At 43.1% G+C, this 25,392-nt stretch overlaps 1 protein-coding gene across 1 annotated transcript in view; it reads left to right on the top strand.

Annotated features, from left to right (window-relative positions):
• The window catches only part of fut8b (fucosyltransferase 8b (alpha (1,6) fucosyltransferase)), a 157,906-nt gene that overhangs the window by 95,563 nt on the left and 36,951 nt on the right, over nucleotides 1-25,392 (top strand). The window contains exons 2-4 of the mRNA XM_036985273.2: nucleotides 3,056-3,666; nucleotides 13,154-13,275; nucleotides 14,837-14,999. Coding sequence (XP_036841168.1) covers nucleotides 3,464-3,666; nucleotides 13,154-13,275; nucleotides 14,837-14,999 — 488 coding nt within the window. The 5' untranslated portion in view covers nucleotides 3,056-3,463. The remainder of the gene's footprint in view (nucleotides 1-3,055; nucleotides 3,667-13,153; nucleotides 13,276-14,836; nucleotides 15,000-25,392) is intronic.

The raw sequence follows: 25,392 nt of genomic DNA, 5'->3' as shown, positions 1-25,392 counted from the left end.
TTTGGATACAAAAAGATTTACCAAGCTTTAAACATCCCAAGGAGCACTGTGCAAGCGATAATATTGAAATGGAAGGAGTATCAGACCACTGCAAATCTACCAAGACCTGGCCGTCCCTCTAAACTTTCAGCTCATACAAGGAGAAGACTGATCAGAGATGCAGCCAAGAGGCCCATGATCACTCTGGATGAACTGCAGAGATCTACAGCTGAGGTGGGAGACTCTGTCCATAGGACAACAATCAGTCGTATATTGCACAAATCTGTTCTTTATGGAAGAGTGGCAAGAAGAAAGCCATTTCTTAAAGATATCCATAAAAAGTGCTGTTTAAAGTTTGCCACAAGCCACCTGGGAGACACACCAAACATGTGGAAAAAGGTGCTCTGGTCAGATGAAACCAAAATTGAACTTTTTGGCAACAATGCAAAACGTTATGTTTGGCGTAAAAGCAACACGGCGTAAAAGCAACACAGCTCATCACCCTGAACACACCATCCCCACTGTCAAACATGGTGGTGGCAGCATCATGGTTTGGGCCTGCTTTTCTTCAGCAGGGACAGGGAAGATGGTTAAAATTGATGGGAAGATGGATGGAGCCAAATACAGGACCATTCTGGAAGAAAACCTGATGGAGTCTGCAAAAGACCTGAGACTGGGACGGAGATTTGTCTTCCAACAAGACAATGATCCAAAACATAAAGCAAAATCTACAATGGAATGGTTCAAAAATAAACATATCCAGGTGTTAGAATGGCAAAGTCAAAGTCCAGACCTGAATCCAATCGAGAATCTGTGGAAAGAACTGAAAACTGCAAGCGTTTGAAGAGTGTCACCTCTCCTTTCACCTCATATTCACAACAACGATGTCTGCATTGAACCATTGAATCAGACAGCATAGAAGGCAGCCTTCCATTTCAGTTTCACTTATAGTTTCCAACTATTCTATTGTACTAAAGTCATTGTAACCTGCTGATACAGAGTGTGCCACAAGCTTCCCCTGCTTATTTTGTATGTGTTGTCGAGAAATATTAGCAAATAGCAAATATTGGTCTGTGCTATGGTGAACTCTGGCACTGAGGGTAGTGTGTTCCCTCTCTATTTATTGTTTTATTGTCTGGGGTAGCAAGGGGCCATAGTCATTGTTTTGCTAATCTCTGCTGACCCAGAAGTAAAATCTCACATAATTTGGTCAGCCCGAATGATTAACATCTGTGTTCACACATGTTAGAAATTGAGAGTTCTACACCCTCACAACCCCACCCCCCCCCCCTCCTCCCCCACCCCCCCACCCTCCCTTTCTAATCTGTGTGGGCACAGCGCTAAGCATTCGAGGCATAGCAGTTGAAGCACCGCCTTCACCCCAATCCTGATACGGCCAAACAACCTGTGACGAAAACCCCAAAAACCGTAACTAAATGCTGCTCGTTATCTCACGCATCCCAATCAGTCCCAGCAGATTCTTCTACAAGCAAAATCTGCCCACGGGAGATTAATGTCTTGCCAAAGCACCAACAGATATTTTTAAAGGCTGTGTCAGGAGAAACACTAGCCTGGTTCCAGATCTGTTTGTACTGTATGTCAAAGTGGATATATGACATGGCCATACAGCCAAACAAATCTGGGACCAGTGCTACTGTGGTGCTCACCCTGACCCGGTCCAAGCCCACTTAACACAATCTTCATTACTACTCCAGCCAGACAACCTGTCTCCCTATAACATGATGACGAGTGATTCACAGTCCCCCTCCACCAAGCAAATGCATTGGCTGGCAGCAGCTAATCCTCGCACTGCTTATTTCCCATAATAAAAACACAGCTCAGCATTATCCTAGCCCTGCATACAGTACGTCAACCTGTCCTCATGTCAGCTCGTGTTAGTCACAACAACAGTGCAGAGCCGCCACGGAGCACAGTGGCACGATATCATTTTGGCTCTCAATAGCCGGCCAGAAGGACTGGTCGGCCATTACGACTTGTTGTGTGTGGGAAGATCTCAATTGTGTTCTCCTTGCGTCGTCTCTCCTCTATGCTCGCCTACTTCTCAAAACCCATTGGATGAGAAAGCCAGAGGTCCTTCCCGTTTGACCTTCGCCTCCAATGTGTTTTGAGAAGTAGACAAGGAGAGAGAATGTGTGTGCATGACCGCAGTTGTGTTCAGGAGTGTTGTCAGTGAAACATGAAGGGCTTACATGGCACCACTTATGTCCTACATACCAACTACGCAGCATGCTCCATAATTCACATGCTGACGTACACTGGCAGTGCAGCTAACCTACTTATGTGTTACCACGCTAGTCCCAGGTGATAATGATCACACACACATCCTAGTGAGACCACACATACAGATAGGCACGCACACATGACATTCCTTGTCATGTCTCAAAGCACGGTCCATACACAGCATCTGTAGGTCCAGTGCTTTGTTGGGTTTTGGAGCTGATAGAAAAGGGGTGTATTGTCATAAACCCGGCAGCGCACGTCCGTCCGTCCATCTCTCTGTGATGTGGGGGAGGTGAAGTGATGATACAGGGATTTTTTTCCACATGCTCCATTGGGCTCGTCACATCACCTTGACAGTGTTCGCACATCGTCACAAAGACAATGGCAGCGAGAGTGTACAGGGGAAAACCAAGGGAACGGCCGGGGATTTAGCCATCACCATGGGAAGTCATTAGCCTTAGCCGAGAGAGAGAGAGAGAGAGAGAGAGAGAGAGAGATCCCTGTCTCTCTGCCTCCTCATCACAGTGCATTGTGTTTCTCATCACGCTGGAAATGTAAATTGCGGTGTCATGCTGATCAATCCTGAGGGGCTGCTGCTGAGCCTGGGCTGCTGAGCCTGTTACACCCAGCAAACCTTGTTCCTTTGTGCTTCTCTGGGACTGTCTGTGGCATGTCTGATGCTCCGCTCTTCTCCCAGGCATATGTCTCTCTGTCTGTCTGTATGTTTGACCATCTCTCTCTGAGTGTCTATGTGTGTGGGTTTGGGTGTGTGTCTGAGCGTCCCTTCGTCCGTCCCTTCGTCTGACAACCTCTCTTTCTCTTTCTGTCCCCATAGGAGCCAGGCCAAACACATGAAGTAATCAGGACCGGAGGAAAAGGTGACGTGTACAAACCAGGTGCAACCAGCAAGGGGCAAGGAGTGGAACGATAAACACACAGTCACCAAGGAGCACGAAAAAACAGGAGGTGGAGACCCCTGCAGGACAGGACAGGAACAACAGCCAGGAGCCTTAGTCAGTCAGTTAACCCTCTGAGGAGAAAAACATGCTCTAGCACAAGAAGAGGGGACTGGTTGGAATACTCACCAAAGAAACACCCAATTGTATCCCCTTTCACGCCTTCCACAAAACCCCTCGTCTCTCTTACTACCTCCCTCCCCCTGCCCAGCGGTGCCAGAGAGGATGCCCTGGTGGGTATTGTGACGGGGCGCGACGGTGTGTGTGGGTGGCCAGGCTGAACTACAATGCGGCCCTGGGCGGGCTCGTGGCGCTGGATCACCCTGGTGTTGCTGGCGTGGGGCACGCTGCTCTTCTACATCGGGGGCCATCTGGTGAGAGACAGCGAACACCCTGAGAGGTCCAGCCGCGAGCTATCTAAGATCCTGGCCAAACTGGAGCGCCTCAAGCAGCAGAACGAGGACCTGAGACGCATGGCAGAGTCCCTCAGGTAACTACCCGGAGGGGGGGGTGTGTGTGTGTAGAGGGGGGTTAGTCTGTGCCTGGTTTGTGCGCGTTTGTGTGTGTGTGTGTGTGTGTGTGTGTGAGGGCCTGCATTAATCATAAGTCCAGCTGTAGGTGCAGCATTCAGTTCCCTCCTGTGATATCCTCAATTGCTTTGAAGCACACACACTTCAGACAGCTGGTCTCCGATTAAATCCCTTGCTTTTGTAATTATTCAGGATTGGCTTGAAAGCAAAGGTAGGATTCATGGCACCAAAACAAGACCAGCCTTCAAACAGGCACTGTCCAGATGGGTCTCAGTCAGAGACAGTGCATTCCTTGTGTTTGTTGTTATTGAACAGATAGAGCCAGCGGTCTGGAACCAGTCAGTCTACTCTGTTAGAGCAGGTCAGGACCAGTGTTACCACCCAGCGTCATAAAGGTAATGTCTTGCTAAAGTCCCACTAATCTATATAGCTAATTATCAGAGATGACATGCCAGAGCTATGAGGCTGGGTAGATTGGTATGTATGTGTGTGTAGCGGTCTGAACTGAAGCAGGCCCAAGCCAGGAGACCGCTGTGGAGATGTGTCTTATCTGCGTAATAAGAGAGACCCTGCCCTTCTCCACCACCTAACTGCTGGCACAGACATGGACCAGGGCCTTTGTGTGTGTGCGTGTGTGTGTTTGTGACAGCCGGCCTGAGTGGTGTGGCTCTTACCACCTAGTTGTCACGAACTGACATACTCACTGTTTGACTAACTTACTATATACACTGACTGTACAAAACATTAAGAACACCTTCCTAATATTGAGTTTCTCCCTCAGAACAGCCTCAGTTTGTCAGGGCATGGACTCTACATGGGATGCTGGCCCATGTTGACTCCAATGCTTCCCACAGGTGTGTCAAGTTGGCTGGATGTCCTTTGGGTGGTGGACCATTCTTGATACACACTGGCGTGAAAAACCCAGCAGCGTTGCAGTTCTTGACACACACAAACCGGTGCGCCTGGCACCTACCACCATACCCTGTTCAAAGGCACTTACATTTTTTGTCTTGCACCCTCTGAGAGGCACACATACACAAAACATGTCTCAAGGCTTAAAACGTATTCTTTAACCCCTTCATCTACACTGATTGAAGTGTAATATAATTTTAATGTTTGTGCTTTTCTTCTAACTCATTTCCGTGTTCTATTCATGTGCTGTTCTATAAACCAATTTCGGTGTTCATTCAAGTGACTCACTGTACAAATCATCACTATCAGTAGCTGCAATTTGGCAGTACGCCCAGACCTTGTTTTGAGAACGAACTAAGGATATCTCAGTATCAAGGTCTCAGCTTAGAGAGAAGAAGCCTCGTGAGATATTGGTCAGTCACATGAACGAAACAAAAGCGTAATGATGAATTAATTATGCTAAATCATGCAAATATAACTTGCCTGTGTATAGCCGTATATAAGACAAATTGCTGGGACTGCCACGGCAGAGCTTCTGATTAACGTGTGTACTATGGGGCATTGAGATAGTTGGAACCTTTCCAACATGCTGACAAATAGACAATGATTAATTTAAGATTGACTTTGAGTGTCCCCGTGTAAGAATTTCCACAACAGTGGATTTAGCATTTGGCATCATTAAGGGATCATAGACTGACCAGGTGAATCCAGGTGAATGCTATGTCATGGAAAGAGCAAGTGTTGTTAATGTTTTGTACACTCAGCGTATGTCACCAACTCACTGACTGACTGAGTGAATTATGGCTGTGACTAGTTTCAGGTTGACTACAATGCCTGGATAGGTGTTGAACTTGTTGCGATTAATATATCAGCTAACCCATCACATGATATAGAAATCTGGTGTCGGACTGTGGAGTTGATAACGCGGCACACGACATGTGAGCATGTATTGCAATGTAGTCACCCTGAGGTGCAGCCATTAACTCAGTATCTCACACCTCCACTACATTAACTCCCACTCAGCCTCTCTCTCACTGATTTGAGAGACAGGCCGATAGCCCACCCACCAATCACCCAGCAGCACTAATGAGGGGTGAACACAGGGTCGGTGTGGCGATCTGCCGCTGGTGCCGCCCTCTCCACAGCTGTCAATCACCTGGTGTGTCTCACACAGAGATGATTACACGCGCAAGTGATATGGCGAGAGAGAAAGAGAGAGAGAATGTGTGTGCGTGTGTAAAAAAAACAGGTGGCCAGAGCGATGAGGGCCTGATCGTTCCCCAGGCATGCGGATGGAGAAAGGGAGGGATGATGGATGAGGTGAGGTCTGCACCATGCAGATATTTAGGGATGGGTGGAAGAAGAGGATTGTTAAAGAGAGAGGAGAGCAGTGCAGGCACTGTTGTAGCACACACCCCAGCAGCCCCCGCAAGGCAAGGGGCCCACGTTATAAGCCATGATTTTATTTTTTATAGCAGGAAATTAGCTCTTAAACAGCATCATTTTCTCCAGGCCTCATGGCAAAATTTGTAAAATAGCGAGAAACTGAAATACGCCACTGAGTGCAGGTCGCTATGATAACATGGACAGGAGGGAAAGAGAGTGGAGGGACTGACATGGACGAAATGGAATGGAGAGAGATGTACAGTCTTCATGCTCAAGCACACAAACAGTGTCACGCCCTGACCTTAGTATTCTTTATTTTCTTTATTATTTTGGTTAGGTCAGGGTGTGACATGGGTGATATGTGTGTTTTCGTCTCATCTAGGGTGTTTGTACTGTCTAGGGGTTTTTGTAGATTTATGGGGTTGTTTCCATCTAGGTGTTTATGTAGGTCTATGGTTGCCTAGATTGGTTCTCAATTAGAGGCAGGTGTTTATTGTTGTCTCTGATTGAGAACCATATTTAGGCAGCCATATTCTTTGGGTATTTTGTGGGTGATTGTTTCCTGTGTCAGTGTTTGTTTGTTTCCATTTCACTTTGTTATTTTGTATTTGTGTCATGTTCAGTCCTTTCTATTAAAACATGGACACTTACCACGCTGCGTATTGGTCCGATCCTGCTACACCTCTTCAGACGAAGCGGAGGAAATCCGTTACAAACAGGGCCAGTTGCAGGCACACACACAGGCCCGGTTGCAAGAACACACACAGGGCCAGGTGCAGGAATAAGTGACATAAGCGGTTGCTTAGGCCCCGCCCCCCCCCTTTAAAACTGCTAAAGTTTTCTCTCCACCCCATGGCAAAACGAGTAGAATTGCAGGAACTGTACTTTACAACTAAAACACCGTCTAGAGCGTGGCCACAAAAAACGTTTTACCGCAGGGGGGGTGGGGGGGTCCCCCCCAATCAAATCTTGCTTAGGGCACCCAAAAGGCTAGAGCACACACAGACACAATAAGAAAGCTGAATGGTTTTATTGGTTTTTCTCTACAGTGTCCATTGACCATTATCTGTCCATTAGACGGTCTCCTCCTAATGATGTAGACTTATTGGAGTCTGTCAGTCTGACTGTCTGCCTCCAATGAGACTGAGAGACAGATTACTCTATTACTCGGTGTTCTCCATGCTCCATGCAGCAGATCTATAACTGCGCTTTATGTGCAGGCGTGCGTGTTCGCGTGCGTGTGTGTGTAGCAACAGTCGTCAAAGTGTATATAAAGGTCCAAAATACAGTTCTGATAAATGTAACAGCTGCATGATGGAGTAAAACCCTTTTTTAAATAAATGTAATCCATACAATGTTGACTGTATTATAGCACATTCAGTGCATTCGGAAAGTATACAGACTCTTTCCCCTTTTCCACATTTTTGTTACAGTACAGCCTTATTCTAAAATTGATTAAAATGTATTTTTTTCCTCATCAATCTACACGCAATACCCCATAAGTGCAAAGTTAAAACAGGATACATTTTTGTGTGAATTTAGATCCTCTCAAGCTCTGTCATGTTAGATGGGGAGCGTCACTGCACAGCTATTTTCAGGTCTCTCCAGAGATGTTTGATTCAAGTCCGGGCTCTGGTTGGGCCACTCAAGGACATTCAGAGACTAGTCCCGAAGCCACTCCTGCATTGTCTTGGCTGTCAGCTTAGGGTCGTTATCCTGTTAGAAGGTGAACCTTCGCCCCAGTCTGAGGTCCTGAGCGCTCTGGAGCAGGTCTTCATCAAGGATCTCTCTGTACTTTTCTCCGTTCATCTTTCCCTCGATCCTGACTAGTCTCCCAGTCCCTGCCACTGAAAAACTTCCCCACAGCATGATGTTGCCACCACCATGCTTTACTGTAGTATGGGGCCACGTTTCCTCCAGACATAAAAATTGGCATTCAGTGCCTTTTGGCAAACCCCAAGCGGGCTGTCATGTGCCTTTTACTGAGGAGTGGCTTCCGTCTGGCAACTCTACCATAAAGGTCTGATTGATGGAGTGCTGCAGAGATGGTTGTCCTTCTGTTGGTCAACCATCTCAGTTGGGTTGAGGTCAGGTGATTGTGGAGGTCAGTTCATGTGATGCAGCAGTGCATCACTCTCCATCTTGGTCAAATAGCCCTTACACAGCCTGGAGGTGTGTTTTGGGACATTGTCCTGTTGAAAAACAAATGATAGTCCCACTAAGCACAAACCACATGTGATGGTGTATCACAACAGAATTCTGTGGAAACCATCCTGGTTAAGCGTGCCTTGAATTCTAAATAAATTACTGACAGTGTCACCAGCAAAGCACCCGCCAAACCTGCATACCTCCTCCTCTCACTTACTCTGCGTCTCACAAAGACACAGCGGTTGGAAGCAAAAATCCCAAAGGACAGATTTCCACCTATCTAATGTCCATTGCTCGTGTTTCTTCTTCGTATTGTGTCATTTAGTATTGGTTTCTTTGCAGAAATTCAACCATGAAGGCCTGATTCACACAGTCTCCTGTGAACAGTTGATGTTGAGATGTGTCTGTTACTTGAACTCTGTGAAGCTTTTATTTGGCCCGCAATCTGAGGTGCAGTTAACTCTAATGAACGTATCCAGAGGTAACTCTGGATCTTCCTTTCCTGTGGCGGTCATCATGAGAGCCAGTTTCATCATAGCGCTTGATGGTTTTTGCAACTGCACTTGATAAAACTTAAAAAGTTCTTGACATTTTCCGTATTGACTGACCTTCATGTCTTAAAGTAATGAAGGACTGTCATTTCTCTTTGCTTATATGAGCTGTTCTTGCCATAATATGGACTTGGTCTTTTACCAAATAGGGCTGGCTATCTTCTGTATACCACCCCTACCTTGTCACAACACAACTGATTTGCTCAAACACATTAAGAAGGAAAGAAATTCCACAAATTAACTTTTAACAAGGCACACCTGTTAATTGAAATGCATTCCAGGTGACATTATGAAGCTGGTTGAGAGAACGCCAAGAGTGTGAAAAGTTGTCATCAAGGCAAAGGGTGGCTACTTTAAAGAGTCTCAAATATAAAATATATTTTGATTTGTTTAACACTTTTTTGGTTAATGCATGATTCCATTTGTGTTATTTCATAGTGTTGATGTATTCACTATTATTATACAATGTAGAAAATACAAAAAAAATAAGAAAAACCCTTGAATGAGTTGGTGTCCAAACGTTTGACCGGTACTTTGTATTATGTCCCCGACCACTTCTAAACCCAAGTTACCCCCCTGATCTAATCAAACATCAACTCTTTCTTGTTCAATTTTGAAAGCAATCGGTGAAGTGGCAATTAGCTGACAAATAGATCATCCACTTCTCAAACACAGCCAACTGAGAGCAGAGATGTGTTTTCTCAGGTGGGCTTGGCTTGAGCCTTGCTATTATTTGTGCATGTGTGTGTCTGCTTGTCTATGTGTGTCCCCCATTGTGTGTCTATAGCCTCATTGTGTGTGTGTATCTTTGTGTCTCTCTGTATGTAAGATCTTATCTCATGACTTGAGCGCTGCCTGTGTGCCATTGACTGTATTCCTTGTGTGGTGACTCTGGTGAGAGGACTCATTTACTGGGTAATGTCATTAGCCCAGTATGGTTCCACTGAGCAGACACTGCCTGCTACCGCTGCCACTGCCTCCAGACTGAACTTCTGTTGACCTGGTCGTCTCAGGGAAGGCAGGGGCTCTGACAGCAACACTAGCCCATTGTGTGAGCTGTCTGTGGGCACAACAACTGTGTAAGCCTGGCCTGATTGGAAGAGATGAGCTTGGAGAGAGCTGGAGTCTGGCCGTGTGGGCGTGGATTAGCTCGTACTTCACTTCTAGTCAATTTGAGGTTTGGAGTAATAGGGTATCAAGCACCAGCTGGGATTTTGACTCCAATACACAGCCTTTAACACTCTCTCTCTCACTCTCTCTCACTCTCACTCTCACACTCACACATATATATATATATATGGTCTCCCCCCACGGCTCCACACAGCACCCGTCTTTTCGAGATGTAAATTGTATTTATATAGCCCCACTTTCATCTGTGTGATTCTAGCAGTGCTTTACATTCCTATCCATGTGTATGTCTCTGCCCAGGTCAGCTCTAAGGTCACCTACGAAGTCTCGGAATAGAGGAGGTGAATGGAATACGGAAATATGTATGCAGTACCATTATGCCTCGCACACATTATTCGCCCCCCGTTTAAACTGCTGTATCCAGCTCCGATCTTAATGTGACTCCTAACTCCATGGTTACCAGGCGGAGGCGAGCCAATGAGGAGGCAGCGGGCAGCGTTTCCGAGGGAACGGGGGCTGTGCGTGCGGAATCTCACCTGCTTTCCGCCTCAGTGGCCGTTGCCGCGGGGCTCCCTGCTCCCTCATTCTCAGCCTGTCCTTCTTTCACTCAGACTGAACAGTGTTCTTCATTCCTCCCTCCCCCTCCCAGTTGGAATTTTCCCGTCCGCTATCTCTCTCCCGTTTCATTAAACGAAGGCCTAGATTCAATCAGAACGCGGAAGATCCGGGTTATAGCGTAATTTACATTTAATTAGTCATTTCCGATTGAGTGAACATAGTGTTCACCGTGAATGTGTCCTCAGCGATTTTAAGGAACATTGCCTTTAAAACATGCATAGAAGACAATGCACGATTGGATTGTGCCGTTTTACATATTTTACCCTCCAAGTTACCCTGCCTAGCCTCAGCTCTGTTTGTCCTTAGGGGCAAAAGTATAGCACATATTCATGTCAGGGATCCTTTGAGCACTTTTTGTTCATTTCATGTGTATTCTGTCAGTGGTAGGTCGTCTTTGGTGTTGTTGCTGTGTTTGCATTCATGTTGTGTCTTTGTCTCTGTGTTGACATGTTTACGTCTGTTGTCTGTGGCTGCAGGTGTCTACTATTTGACGTCTCTCTGTTATCATCTGAGCTAGCAGTAGACACATGTTATGCTTGTTAGCCTTTGTTAGCATCACATAGAGTGAGTGCTGTAAGGATTTGTGTCTCTAGTCGGAGGTGCTACACTGTGGAACTACAAACTTGTTTGCCTCTTCATTCCAGGATCCTCATGGGGTATTTTCGGTAATGTAGAGCGTTCAGAATGGTGCAGATAGAAATGTAACATATAGAGCTCTAATCCTCTGATTATCTCTTTAAATTAAATGATGATATATTCTACAGGACAGAGAATAATGTTATATCATAGTCTACATGAATTTCTATCTGAACATTCTGCAAGTTGCATCGTCCTAAACAAGCCCCCAGCCCTTGTTCCTACGTGATCGTGTGAGCTGGTCAGTAAGGCGGTGGCCTCTGGGAGTCCCTCTCATTGTCTTCTTACAGTGAGGTTAAACGTTCATAATGTTACCCATAGAAATGTAATGAATACACTTCTTCTAACTGAACAATCTGGAACGTTGCACACTTCTGAGCTGACCCCTGACCTTGAAGGAGGAGAACACACGTAATGGGTCTTCCTTCGTAAGAGCTTTGTCAGACTCAGGCAAGTGAAACAGCCCTTTCTCAAGTTTCTGCGACTCGGGGAGAGTTGGAAGACCATTTCACAGTAATATGAACTAATATCACAGGGGATTTTTGAAAGGTTAACCTTGTCCCTTATCCACTGCTGCCCAAATGTGAACTTCAAGTGGTTATTCATCAGTCCTTTTTTCATTTCTTCGTTTCTTTACTCCCGCACTGCTGTTAGCTTAGTTCTCTGATGTGTGTGTGCATGTTTTATAATGACGATATAAGGTTATAGACCCATGTTACTATAAAAGTCTCCTCCTTCTGCCTGACAGCTTCTGATGTTCCCCACTCAGGGAGCAAATTGAGTTTGCGTGCCTGATGACTCATTAACAAAGCCTCTGTCTCGGTTCACGAATGACTGGATGTGTCTGGACACACTTGGAGCTGTTTCTATTAATATTTTCATATAGGTATTAATGTATTAGATAGCGTTAAGGCATTTTAATTTGCCATCATGATTGAAGATTGTGTGTGTGTGAGCTTGCGCGCACGTTCGTGGCTATGTGTAATCTGTGTGTTATGAAAAAGAGGACAACCTTTTCATGAAGTAATTGAGATGCTCAGGAAATGGTATCAAGTGAGACATTTCCAGTCACTATAGCACACTGTATACAGCATTGTAGCATTGAACTGTGGTACAGCTTGAAAATTCTACAGCTCGCCTAAAATATCCCTATTCATTTATTTAATGGTAATGACCTCCATCTCATCTGAACCATGTTTTATGGATTACATTTTAATTTAACTATTAGTTCCTTACTCATGATGATTCATTTGTGTGTAGCCCTTTAAGAAAGTAAAATAATGGTTGAATGGTTTGGACTACAGATAAGCGGTTATCTGCAGTGGATCTGTAAAGATCCATGCTCCGTTTGTTCCTGTGTCTTAGGATGTGGTACAGCTAATTAATTATAATCAGACTTGCCTATGCTAATGGTTCTCACAGGTGAAGTAAAATGAAACAAATTACATTGCTCATGATGCGCGCCCCTCATAGAATACAATTGTGGCAACAGCCTGAGTTCACTGGACTTGAAACAACGATACAGATGTAACCATGTGCCATTTCATTTATTATCCGAGCGTCACTGGTGCTCCCAAGTCAGAATTCCCTGTACGTTCAACAGGTCACGTTTACAAGTGTGTGTTCCAAAAAATGTACACGATTTGGAAAGGTGTCCCTGCAACCTGGTTGAAAACCACTGCATTATACTTTACAAATACTCATTAGTGAAAAGCGAGCAATGTAGGCTACATTTTAAATGGGCTGAAAGGCGGCCTGAGCGTAATTTAAATTGTAATTAGCAATTAAGCTTTGCAAGATTTTCAGCTGCAAATTTGCTAAGCTCACTAAAATACTGTGCTATTGAACACTCTTTGATGCATCCTCACATTTAATCAACACAGCCACAAAGAGCTACACACACACACACACACACACACACACACACACACACACACACACACACACACTGCATAAGAGCTGTAACTCATATACTAACCCAGCTGAGAAAGATGATGAAAAACAAACACATGCACATCCACACACTCCCATACCCATTGCTCTCTCTCACCCTCGTCTCTTGTTGCAGGATACCTGAGGGCAAAGTAGAAGAGGGAGGGGCCCTGGCTGTGGGGAGACTACGCTCGCTGGAGGACCAGCTGACCAGAGCCAAGCAGAAGATCCACAGCTTCCAGAGACTGACCGGAGATGGTGAGCAGAAAAGCAGGACTTGGGAAGGACATGTCGGGGGAGAGAAGAGGAAAGCTGTGGGAGAATCCCAGATAGGAAGGGGTGACCAGGTGGAACTGTACCTATAGGATCAGTTGGTATGAAGTCAGATAGATCAGGCTAATCCAATGCTGTGCTAGCAGCTAAACTCAGCTGACAGGAAAAATGTGTGTGTGTGAGTGTGTGTGTGTGTGTGTGTGTGTGTGTGTGTGTGTGTGTGTGTGTGTGTGTGTGTGTGTGTGTGTGTGTGTGTGTGCTTTTTTTAAGCTTGCATCTGTGTGTGTCTAAAAAGTGAGCGTCAGGAGGATAGGGTAGTTGCTAGGTGAGTGGGTAAACGTGGGAATGGAATAGAATTAGTGTGAGAGAGAGAGCAATACAACAATTTTGAAGCAAAAGGAGAAAATCCAATATCTGTGAGAAAAAAACCCTTTGTGCGATATCAGCCTCAAAATATGTAGCTTCCTGCCCCACCCCGTAGGAACAGCCAGTGGAACGACCAACCAGAGCAATAACATTTCTACCTGTGTCTTTCTCACTATTTCATTATTGTCCTCATTCATTTCTTACTGTAGTGTCCTGTTAAATGTTACTACTCACTGAGTATTATTATTTTTCCTATTATGATCTATCTGCGTCATCATTGATTCTATATGTGTCCATATGTTTGCTTTGGCAACATATGTGGAAACACTTTTCAATTACTATACAAAATTATTGCAACCAATAGAATGATATATATATGGGGGATACAATCTTCCCAGCTTTGCAGATTTTGCTGTGAGGAGGCAGAGTCAGTAGATCATTTATTTTGGTATTGTCTGTATGTAGCTCGTTTTTGGTCACAGGTTCAGGAATGTCTGACAAATTGCAACATTTGCCTAGAACTAACGCTGCAGATAGCAATAGTGGGTGATTTGAAAAGCCATAGTCGATAAATCAATAATATAATTGTTATTTTAGCAAAAAAAAAGTACAATCTGTAGAAGCTATGAGAATAGAAAGGTTGAGTACTTTTGTGAAGCATCACACCACAGTTGAAAAATATATGGCAAATAGAAATCCAAAATGGATGGTGTTAATAAAGAGATAGATGGGAGGGGTTGAATGGAGCTGAAGGGTAGGACTAATAACAAAATAACTAATGTAAAACATACCGGATCTGTAAAATGTGTATATATATTCAGAACTTAGCATAGTTACAAATAGAAATCAAACTGGATGGACATCAGAAATAGAGGAAGGACTAAAAACAAACAAAATATAACTATTGTAAAATAGATTGTGTCTGTAAAATATGTATAAGTGTGGTGTTCCATCCTGTACGGACAAAACAGATGTGCTAATACTGCTCTGATCAAAGCAACCCCTTGGGAGGGAGGTTGAGAGGCAGGGATTGAGAAAGCAGACGATCCAGAATGTTCCTGAAGCTACCATGTGTTCAATGACAATTCCACCTGTGCTTTATGTTCATAATAGTTGTTCTATCCCCCCTCGCTCCCTCCCTCCTTCCCCTCTTCCCTCCACAATCCCCACCACCCCTCAGGTCCAGGCCCCACCCAGGAGGAGCTGAGGCGGAGGGTAGAGAACGGTGTGAGGGAGCTCTGGTACTTTGTCCGCAGTGAGGTGAAGAGCCTTGGCCATGTGGAGGCCGGGGGAAGGCCCAGACAGGCTGACACCCTGCTACAAGACCTGGGACACCAGCAGAGGTCAGAGACACACACAGACAGATACACACACACACACATACAGTACATAAACACAAACATGCACGCATGCACACACACTGCAATAACATTTGAATTGATTTGACCTCTTAAAAGCCTTTCACAGGCTGATCCCCCCCCCCCCATCCCGCCACACACACAGAAACAACAGGAACACGCACACACACTTTTCCTTTCCACTCCTCTCTTCCAGCCGCTCTCTCTTCCTTTGTGTTGGCCTTGAGCTAACCGAGAGCAGGGAGCGGTTGAGACATGAGACACACGTTCACGTAGTTGATGGGCCCTGTAAGACTGCAGTGTCCCCCAGCCCTCTCTCCCCTCCTCCCTCCCTCCCTCCCTTTCTCTGCCTCCTTGTTGATTTATTACTTGTAAATGGGGCAATAATTGTCCACCAATTGGAGCGAGTAATCAGTACTCAGGGCTGCTCAGCTCAGCCGCCCGTCAACCCCTGTCTCCAGCCTGCAGCTTCGAAAGTCTGCATCTGCAGCAAGCGCCGGGCAGAGGAAGCCCCCACAAGCCACACAGAAAAGGAGACGGAGCATGCATACAGAAAGACACACATACATACACACACAGACACGCGCATGTATACAACCAACAAAAGAAGCTCCCCTCTCGTCTCCCAAAGCCCACAGGGTCTGTCTGTCTATTCTCCCACACTGTAAAAAAACATCTTTCAACTGAATATTATTAAGTAACTGGTTCCACAGTCTTTTTGTTTTGTTTACTCAACTCTTCGGTCAAAGTGTTACTTCAATTTAAAATGTTTAGTTGGCCCAAGTATAGCTCCAACATGAGAAAACTTAAAATGTGTTTCTACAAATTGTCTCATGTGTTCATTCAACTAGAAATTATTATTTGGGCATCATAACAAAAAAAAGGTTAGGAACAAGTTACACAGGAAATGGCGAAGCGATTTATACACTGTGCACTTTTTAATCTGTTCTTTAAAGGTTTGAATGTTGTGAGAACAGTCTGGTGAGAACATTGTGTGGACGTCACATTGTGGGGACAAAGAGATGTTCCCAAAACAGTTGTGTGAGGATGATTCTACGATATTTATTTTAGGGTACAAAAAAGATTCACCTGACGTTGCACGAATGTTCCCAGAACACATTGCGTCTGTTCTTTAAAGGTTCCCAGAATGTTTCATTAGGTTGTGGGAACAGTCTGGTGGGAACATTGTTGGGACATCACAAAAGATATGTTCCCAAAACACCAAAACTGTCCAGTTGTGTGAATGATTCTTTATTTTAGGATGCAAAAAACATTCACCTAAAATAATGTGGATAATTCGGAGTAATCCCAATATCATATACATTGAGTATACAAAACATTAAGAACACCTGCTCTTTCCATGACAGACTGATCAGGTGAATCCAGGTGTTAGCTATGATCCCTTAGTGATGTCATTTGCTAAATCCACTTCAACCAGTGTAGATGAAGGGGAGGAGACCGGTTAAAGAAGGATTTTTAAGTCTTGAGACAATTGAGACGTGGATTGTGTATGTGTACCATTCAGAGGGTGAATAGGCAAGAAAAAATATTTAAGTACCTTAGAATGGGGCATAGTAATGGGTGCTAGAAGCACCGGTTTGTGTCATGAACTGTAAAGCTGCTAGTTTGTTTTTTGCTTAACAGTTTCCTGTGTGTATCAAGTATGGTCCCACCACTCAAAGGACATCCAGCCAACTTTACACAACTTTCGGAAATCATCGGAGTCAACATGGGCCAGCATCCCTGTGGAACGCTTTCAACATCTTGTAGAGTCAATGCATTGACGAATTGAGACTGATAGAGGGCAATAAAGAAAAAGGGGGGGGGTGTTCCTAATGTTTGAAATACCGAGTCTATGTCTAAAAGACACTTTTGGAATCAGAATTTGTACTATGGTACTTATCTACAAACTCAAAATATGCATTGGAAATGTTCTGTATATCTACAGTGCCTTGCGAAAGTATTCGGCCCCCTTGAACTTTGCGACCTTTTGCCACATTTCAGGCTTCAAACATAAAGATATAAAACTGTATTTTTTTGTGAAGAATCAACAACAAGTGGGACACAATCATGAAGTGGAACGACATTTATTGGATATTTCAAACTTTTTTTAACAAATCAAAAACTGAAAAATTGGACGTGCAAAATTATTCAGCCCCCTTAAGTTAATACTTTGTAGCGCCACCTTTTGCTGCGATTACAGCTGTAAGTCGCTTGGGGTATGTCTCTATCAGTTTTGCACATCGAGAGACAGACATTTTTTCCCATTCCTCCTTGCAAAACAGCTCGAGCTCAGTGAGGTTGGATGGAGAGCATTTGTGAACAGCAGTTTTCAGTTCTTTCCACAGATTCTCAATTGGATTCAGGTCTGGACTTTAACTTGGCCATTCTAACACCTGGATATGTTTATTTTTGAACCATTCCATTGTAGATTTTGCTTTATGTTTTGGATCATTGTCTTGTTGGAAGACAAATCTCCATCCCAGTCTCAGGTCTTTTGCAGACTCCATCAGGTTTCCTTCCAGAATGGTCCTGTATTTGGCTCCATCCATCTTCCCTGGGTCCATCAATTTTAACCATCTTCCCTGTCCCTGCTGAAGAAAAGCAGGCCCAAACCATGATGCTGCCACCACCATGTTTGACAGTGGGGATGGTGTGTTCAGCTGTGTTGCTTTTACGCCAAACATAACGTTTTGCATTGTTGCCAAAAAGTTCAATTTTGGTTTCATCTGACCAGAGCACCTTCTTCCACATGTTTGGTGTCTCCCAGGTGGTTGTGGCAAACTTTAAACGACACTTTTTATGGATATCTTTAAGAAATGGCTTTCTTCTTGCCACTCTTCCATAAAGGCCAGATTTGTGCAATATACGACTGATTGTTGTCCTATGGACAGAGTCTCCCACCTCAGCTGTAGATCTCTGCAGTTCATCCAGAGTGATCATGGGCCTCTTGGCTGCATCTCTGATCAGTCTTCTCCTTGTATGAGCTGAAAGTTTAGAGGGACGGCCAGGTCTTGGTAGATTTGCAGTGGTCTGATACTCCTTCCATTTCAATATTATCGCTTGCACAGTGCTCCTTGGGATGCTTAAATCTTGGGAAATCTTTTTGTATCCAAATCCGGCTTTAAACTTCTTCACAACAGTATCTCGGACCTGCCTGGTGTGTTCCTTGTTCTTCATGATGCTCTCTGCGCTTTTAACGGACCTCTGAGACTATCACAGTGCAGGTGCATTTGCACTGTATAAAAAAATGTGTCATGTAAATATATTCCCGATATGGACCCTTTTCACCTGGCCCATTCACCTGATGTTACAAGAACGTTCCCCAGAAAACATTTTGTTGGAGCATCACATTGTGGGGGAAAAAATCTCTTCTCAAAACACAAAAACTGTCCAGTTGTGTGGATGATTCTACAATGTTTATTTTAGGTTGCAAAAAAACTAAATGTATGTTCCCAAAACACCAAAGCTTCCAGTTGTGCAGATGATTCTACAATGTTTATTTTATGATGCAAAAACTTTCACTTGTTGCAAGAATGCTCCTAGAACACATTTAATCTGTTCTTTAAAGGTTGTGGGAATAGTCTGGTGGGAACATTGTGGGCAAATCCAAACGTTACGTTCACTTGCGACCGGTTGCTCCAGTTGGGATTTAAAAAGTTGCTCTTAAAGTTGGGCGTATCTACATAAGATTTTGGGATCAGAATTTACACGTTGCACCGTTAAAAAATAAGACTAGCCATAGCTAAATTCGGCGTAAACAGCGTGTGTTCATGACATTTGATGCTTCATAATGATGTTTCCTAGGCAGCACCTGTTACTAGGCTGTTTCCCTCCTCGTGGCAGTTCTAAAATTTGCGAAGCATGTCACTTCGCAAAGCCCACCACTACGCATGCACCTTTTCTTAACCACGACTGGATGGGTCAATCAATAATTATGGGAATGAATATCACTAAATGATAAAAATATTGGAATAAAGTAGGCTAATGCAATTGAAGGCATATATCAAATTGTTGCTTACTGAAACTCCCAAAGTCATCCAACCATTTTAAATATTTTAAAGCAATAGCTTTAAAGTATTATCAACTATAATGTTGGCACCGTTCTGATTGCGACTGTTAACGCGCTGTTTTGAGACAAGTGTTGGGACTCGTCTTGATAAATCAACCAATGTCCGAACCCCAGTTTGAATATTTGGTTACTATTAGGCTGGCAAAATGTTAGCCTAATTGAGGTGAGTGTTCATGATTTGAATTTTTCTGTTTAGTTTGCTCTTGTAACAGTGTCATCAGAAAACTTTGCTGTCATGTTAGCTAGCTATGTAGCCTACGCTAGCCTAGTATAGCAAGTTGATTATTTTGCTTTTTTTAGCTTATGGGGGCTACATCCCGACTAAAAGCCCTTGACTTGTCTGATAATCAATCAATGTGATTGTGTTTCACTGAATCTCCATCTGTATATTTGGTTATCTGATCTCTGGCGATGCACATAAGTGGAGGTGGCAACTCATCTATTAGTTTGCTAATATCTGATCAGACACATTTAGCATTCTATAGCATATACATTTCAGTCACAGAAACAAACAAGCGTCATAGATAAAAATAAAATAAAAAAATCTATCAAATCCTAATGACAATCACATTCCTCAGTAATATTTGAGTCAACCAACTGAACTCCTCCAAGGGAACAAGACCATGGCGTTTCAAGCTGGCCTGGAGAGAATTCCAAGACCACGGAGCTGAGTAGCTAAAGCGCCTTTTTGCCGTGATCCGTTCTGATTATAGGAACCGTTAAAAGTAAGTAGGAGTGAGACCATAACTGATATATATGTTCTGACCTTATCAAAGAATAACGGAGATAAAGTGGCAGTTTTCCCAAAATGGCCTTAGGCTTCAAGATTGGTATACTATGATCTATGTACTGTAGAGTCAATGAAGACCAGCCAACAGCACTATCGAGATCACAGTGGTGTGTCAAAAGCTTTTGGTTGGTAATAAACCTAAGAGCTGCGTGAAACACAGAATCAAGTGCCTTCATGGTAGTGCTTGAGGTCTGCATATAAATGACATCACTGTAGTCCAAGACAGAGAGGAATGTACACCGTAGCAGCTCTTTCTGGCTGAGCCTTATACCAGTAATAAAACCTATTCTCAACCTGATCTTCTTTACCAGGTTCTCAAGATGAGTAGTGAAGCTCTGCTTCTCATCCACCCAAACGCCCAGATATTTGTACTTCTTGACTCGCTATATGGAATTCCCTTCCAAGGTAGTAATGACATGGTTGTCTGAGTGTTTAGTATTGGAAATTAGCATGTGTTTTGTTTAAGAGGAATTCAGAACAAGCTTCAATTTGCACAGATTATTTTTGATGTTAGATCTTTCAAAAGCCAAAATCAAACTGCTGCAACTTGAATAGAGACAGTGTCATTCGCATTAAACGTCAGCTGTCTCAACATGTCTCCCAATGTTGTTGATCTAGATAATAAACAACAGGGGACCCAAAATGGATCCTTGAGGCACACCTGAGTGCAGCTCTATGATGTCGGATTTACAACCATCTGCCTTAACACAATGGGTTCTATTTGACAGGTATTTCACAAACCACTCTAGAGCATGACCAGTAATCCCAATACACTTCAGTCTCTGCACCAATACAGTATGGTCCACAGTGTCCCATTCCTTTGACAAATCTATGAACAAATCTGATACACAATGCAACTTCTTATCCAGAGCACAGTAAATATCATCCAAAACCGTTCAATATTACTGTAACAGTGCTGTTGTGGCTTGTCCTGAAACCTGATTGCATACCACCCAAAATATTGTTTTCCTGGAAGTAGGCCTTAAGCTGCTTATTGACTAGGAACTCCAATACTTTTGCCAAAACATACTATTCAGATATGGGCTTATAGTTATTCAGTAGACTGTGGTCACCTCATTTCAAAAGAAGAAGGTAACATGCTGATTCCCACAACTTGGGGATTTCATTACATTTTATAGTGAGGTTAAATGTGCATGTTAAAGGGGGAGCAATTATGCCTGCACATAATAATAGGCGGGGGTCTAGACCATCGGGGCCAGGGGATTTGTTTGACATCAATTGCTTTCGCCCCTCTACGCACCTCTGAGACAGAGAAGGAGAACCTGGAGAAGGAGTGGACGGGGGTATCAGGTCATTTCGCAGGGGACTCATTTAGACCTTTAACCCTATCAAATAATCCACCTGCATCAAGAAAATGCTGATTAAAACAGGTTCTCAGTTACCACCTACCAGCAGTCTGCTTTCAACTCTCGGGTCGTAGTCACACCCTGATTCCAAAGGCGTTTAAAAGCCATCCAATCTTCAACCTAATCAGACCTCCTTGCTTTAGCCCACACACCATTCCGTTTCCTTATGATTTCAGCTAGTTCATCTGAGAACCAGAGTTGTCTGCCCTTAATTCGGTATTGTTTGAAAGGGGCGTGCTTGTTGCATACATCCTGGAATGCTTTGTGGAAGTAAGAAAAGGCTAATTCAACATCAGGGATGAATTCAACTCTATTGAATTGAAAACAAAATGAAATGTAAAAAACTCTGAATATCAAACTGCTTCCAGTTCTTTTCATGATGATACGTGGAGGTAATTGTAGCAAAATAATGGCAAGTCTTTGGGAAAAACACTTAAAGTTTAAGAGGCATCAGGCCCTAAAAGCATTATCCTCATTTTAAGATTCAAGGGTAGACAATAGCAACATTTTAGTTCATGGCTGATCAATCAATGTGAGAAATAACCATAAAAAGTTTGACTAAAATAATATGATTATGATGTTACACTTCTCACAAATAGGTACATAAGCTACAATTAAATACCAATGAAGGCCAAGTACTGTCACGCCCTGGCCATAGAGAGGCTTTTATTCTCTATTTTGGTTAGGCCAGGGTGTAACTAGGGTGGACATTCTATGTTCCTTTTTCTATGTTTTTGGATTTCTTTGTTGTTTGGCCGGGTGTGGTTCTCAATCAGAGGCAGCTGTCTCGTTGTCTCTGATTGAGAACCATACTTTTGAGAACCATACTTTGGTAGCTTTTTCCCACTGGGTTTTTGTGGGTAGTTCATTTCTGTTTAGTGTGTATTGCACCTGACGGAGCTGTTTCGGTTGTCTCTTTGCTGTTTTGCATTTTAGTGTTCAGTTTGGAATAAACATGACGAACACGTACCACACTGCACTTTGGTCCTCACCTTCTTCCACCAACGGCCGGTACAAGTACACTGTAAAACCGAATAAGTTAGCAGAACTCAATACATTTGTGGCATTTGTGCTTAGTTTTTGTTGTTATTATGAAACTTAAAATTATTGATTGGGGCGGCAGGTAGCCTAGTGGTTAGAGCGTTGGACTAGTAACCAAAATGTTGCAAGATCGAATCCCTGAGCTGACAAGGTAAAAATCTGTCATTCTGCCCCTGAACAAGTCAGTTAACCCACTGTTCCTAGACTGTCATTGAAAATAAGAATTTGTTCTTAACTGACTTTTAGTTTTAAAAAATACACAGTACTCAATTTCTGTTAATTAATATACATTTTTGATTACAGATAGCTTAATTAAAGTAATTAGAATGAACTTTATTACTATGATCTACAGTAACTTAAAATATATATCAATTAAACTCATCATGTTTAAGTAAATGTAACACCACTTTCAAGTAGTTGTTCTACAAACTTCATGTATGAACTTAATATTTTTGTGAAATGCTTACTTCCTAGCCATTAACCTGTAATCAATTATTGTAAGTTGCAACAACTAATATGCAAATTAAAAACTAGAACTTCAATCAAAAGGTAGTTGTGCATCTAATCAAAAACTTTGGCAACTGATTGCGTAGGTTTTCTTTAGCAGCACTGACTCAAACAAAATAATTGCAATGTTAAAAAAAAAACACGTACAAATGAATGCTTTTAAACCAGGAATAATATGGATTTATTGCTGCAGTAACAATAACAATCAGAGTACATTTAAAGAGACTACAGGAAAAGGTTTACATGTTAGAGAACATGGTGCAAGGTTCCACTATTAAATTGACCCCAATTACAGATTGGGGTCAATGTGGGAATGTCTCAGTGGAGGTCAGGTTTTGGTCAGTCATTTTCAATTCAGTCGATTTGGTAAGTAAACTGAAATTCTAATATTTTCCTCATTGCCTCCTTTGAGGAAAACATTTGAATTTCAGATCACTACCTGGATTGACTGAATTTAAAATGGAATTGACCCGACCCTGACCTCCACTGAGACATTGCTCCATATGTAAGCCCGAAAAAAATAATTGGCAGTGCTAGGCCTATTCAAGTGCTGCGTGTTACAAGCAGTGGACAACATGCTTGAAAAAAAACTAACAGCTGTAGACATATTCAAGTGCCATGTTAATAACGGTAGACAACATGCTAATTATCTCAACGCATTTGAGCAAGGAAATAATAAGTTAAGGAAAACGGCAGATCTAAGAAGCACCATGACCTACAATTATTAGCCTACACACTGCAAAGGTTAACTGTTCAAGAGAACACTTTACAGTAGCACTTCCACCATGGTTGGGGTCAATTCCTTTTCAATTCAGGAAGTAAGCTAACATTTCACTATCAATTCCAATTTTTCTCATTGCCTCCTATAAAATGAAATTAGAACTGGAATTTCAGTTTACTTCCTGAATTGAAATGGAATTGACCCCAACCCTGGTAGAGGTGCTACTGTAATGATGATTAGGGGGTAAGAGAAAGTGTCTTTTGTGGTTCCTTTCGTTAAAAAAAAATGCCACAATGTCAACAATAGTTGGGATTTAAAGCAGGATTTTCTGAATGAACTTGAACGTGTTGGACAGTTCTTTCGGATAACTGAGATGTAGAGCATAAATCAGACCAAACATTACCCAGGAAAGCATCCGGCAGTCTGGGGAGGTCAATCACCACAACTTCAGTCTCCAGGACGACAGATCTTGACCGGATTGTAGTGGACTGGATTTTCTGTGTTATCAACAACGATTGTCAGCAGGGCTACCGGTGAGTCACCAACCTCTGGTTCGTCTGAATCCAGATGAGAATACTAGACAGATATGTTATATAGCAATAAATCTACACTGACTTATGGTTGGCTAGATTGACCATACTCACCCATCTAATCATCTGAGATCACCTCAGGAGCTGGAGTGGGTTGATTGGGAATGGGCACAATAATACAAAATTACTGGAATGACAGAAAACCTACCTAGCATGTTTTGCTTACTAGCGCAGCAACACAGGAAGAGCACAGAGAACTGTTGTACACCTTGTGTGGGCATCATGTGTTCCTAAAGGGATACATGAATGTACATTTTATGACATCGGCTTACTAATCTAACCTGGTACCAGAGAAAGATTTTAAATATTTCACTGAGGTCGGTTTAATTAGGAACAAGGTACAATGGAACCAGTGGAATAGTCCCAAAAGGGCAAACTATCAGGTGCCTTTTTAAATTCTTATCAAGCCTAGTCCTGGACTAAAAAGCAAGCTCAATGGAGAATCTCCATAGAAATAATTTTAGTCCAGGACTAGGCTTAATCTGTGTCTGGGACATCTCCCCTCAAGGTTTAATAAGTAGTTGATAATTGCATTAGACCAAGATCTGAATTCAGTATAATGTGGAGTCCTCCGTCTACCTGTAGATCATGACACCTCAGAATGTCAACCAAAGTGTCAGCAGTCCTTCCAGTCTTCGATGCCATCTGTCTGTACAAGGTCATTAACCGAGGGGTGTGACGGTCAATCTCAGCATAGAAGATGTTTGACAGGTTCTGGTTTGTAATTCGCTAGAACTCTGCATACACCTACACTTGGAATAGACATAATTTAGAATTTATCACAGGTTTGGAATACTGTATCACAATTTAATTCAGTAGAACTAATATATTAATACAGCATTGCAATTTTACCTGTGGCTCCATGCTCAGAGCAGTCCAGTGATCAAGGAACTCCTTTACAATTTGAGTGTCGGTGACTCTACCCTGGCACCGCAGGGCGAATGTGTTCTGCATCTTCCTATCGATCTTCCGTTCGTCTTCTGAACTTCCATTACCTGTCTCAGCGATTTACGACTCCCTGAGTCCTTTCCAAGGTGGAGGTTTGGCAGGAAGTTCACTTCAGCCCACTTACCTAGGTCTCTTCATGTTTGAGTGCGGTAGTTCATTCTCTGGATTGCTTCTCCTTCTTTTTCCTGTGTTTACGGAGACCTGACATCCTCCTCTCCTCGTCTTGATTCTGTATTTATCCATATTGAATTTGATGCTGTTCTTCCATCGATTCCAACCAGTTTCAGATTATGCCTCTTTTAGACAGGGGTGTTTCGAAACAAGAGCTTCAGCTGACTTTAG

The sequence above is a fragment of the Oncorhynchus mykiss genome, chromosome 8, assembly GCF_057628025.1.
Source record: "Oncorhynchus mykiss isolate SJ-2025 chromosome 8, ASM5762802v1, whole genome shotgun sequence".
NCBI lineage: Eukaryota > Metazoa > Chordata > Actinopteri > Salmoniformes > Salmonidae > Oncorhynchus > Oncorhynchus mykiss.
Note: the sequence above shows the minus strand (reverse complement) of the source record. Positions and strands in the feature narration are given on the sequence as shown.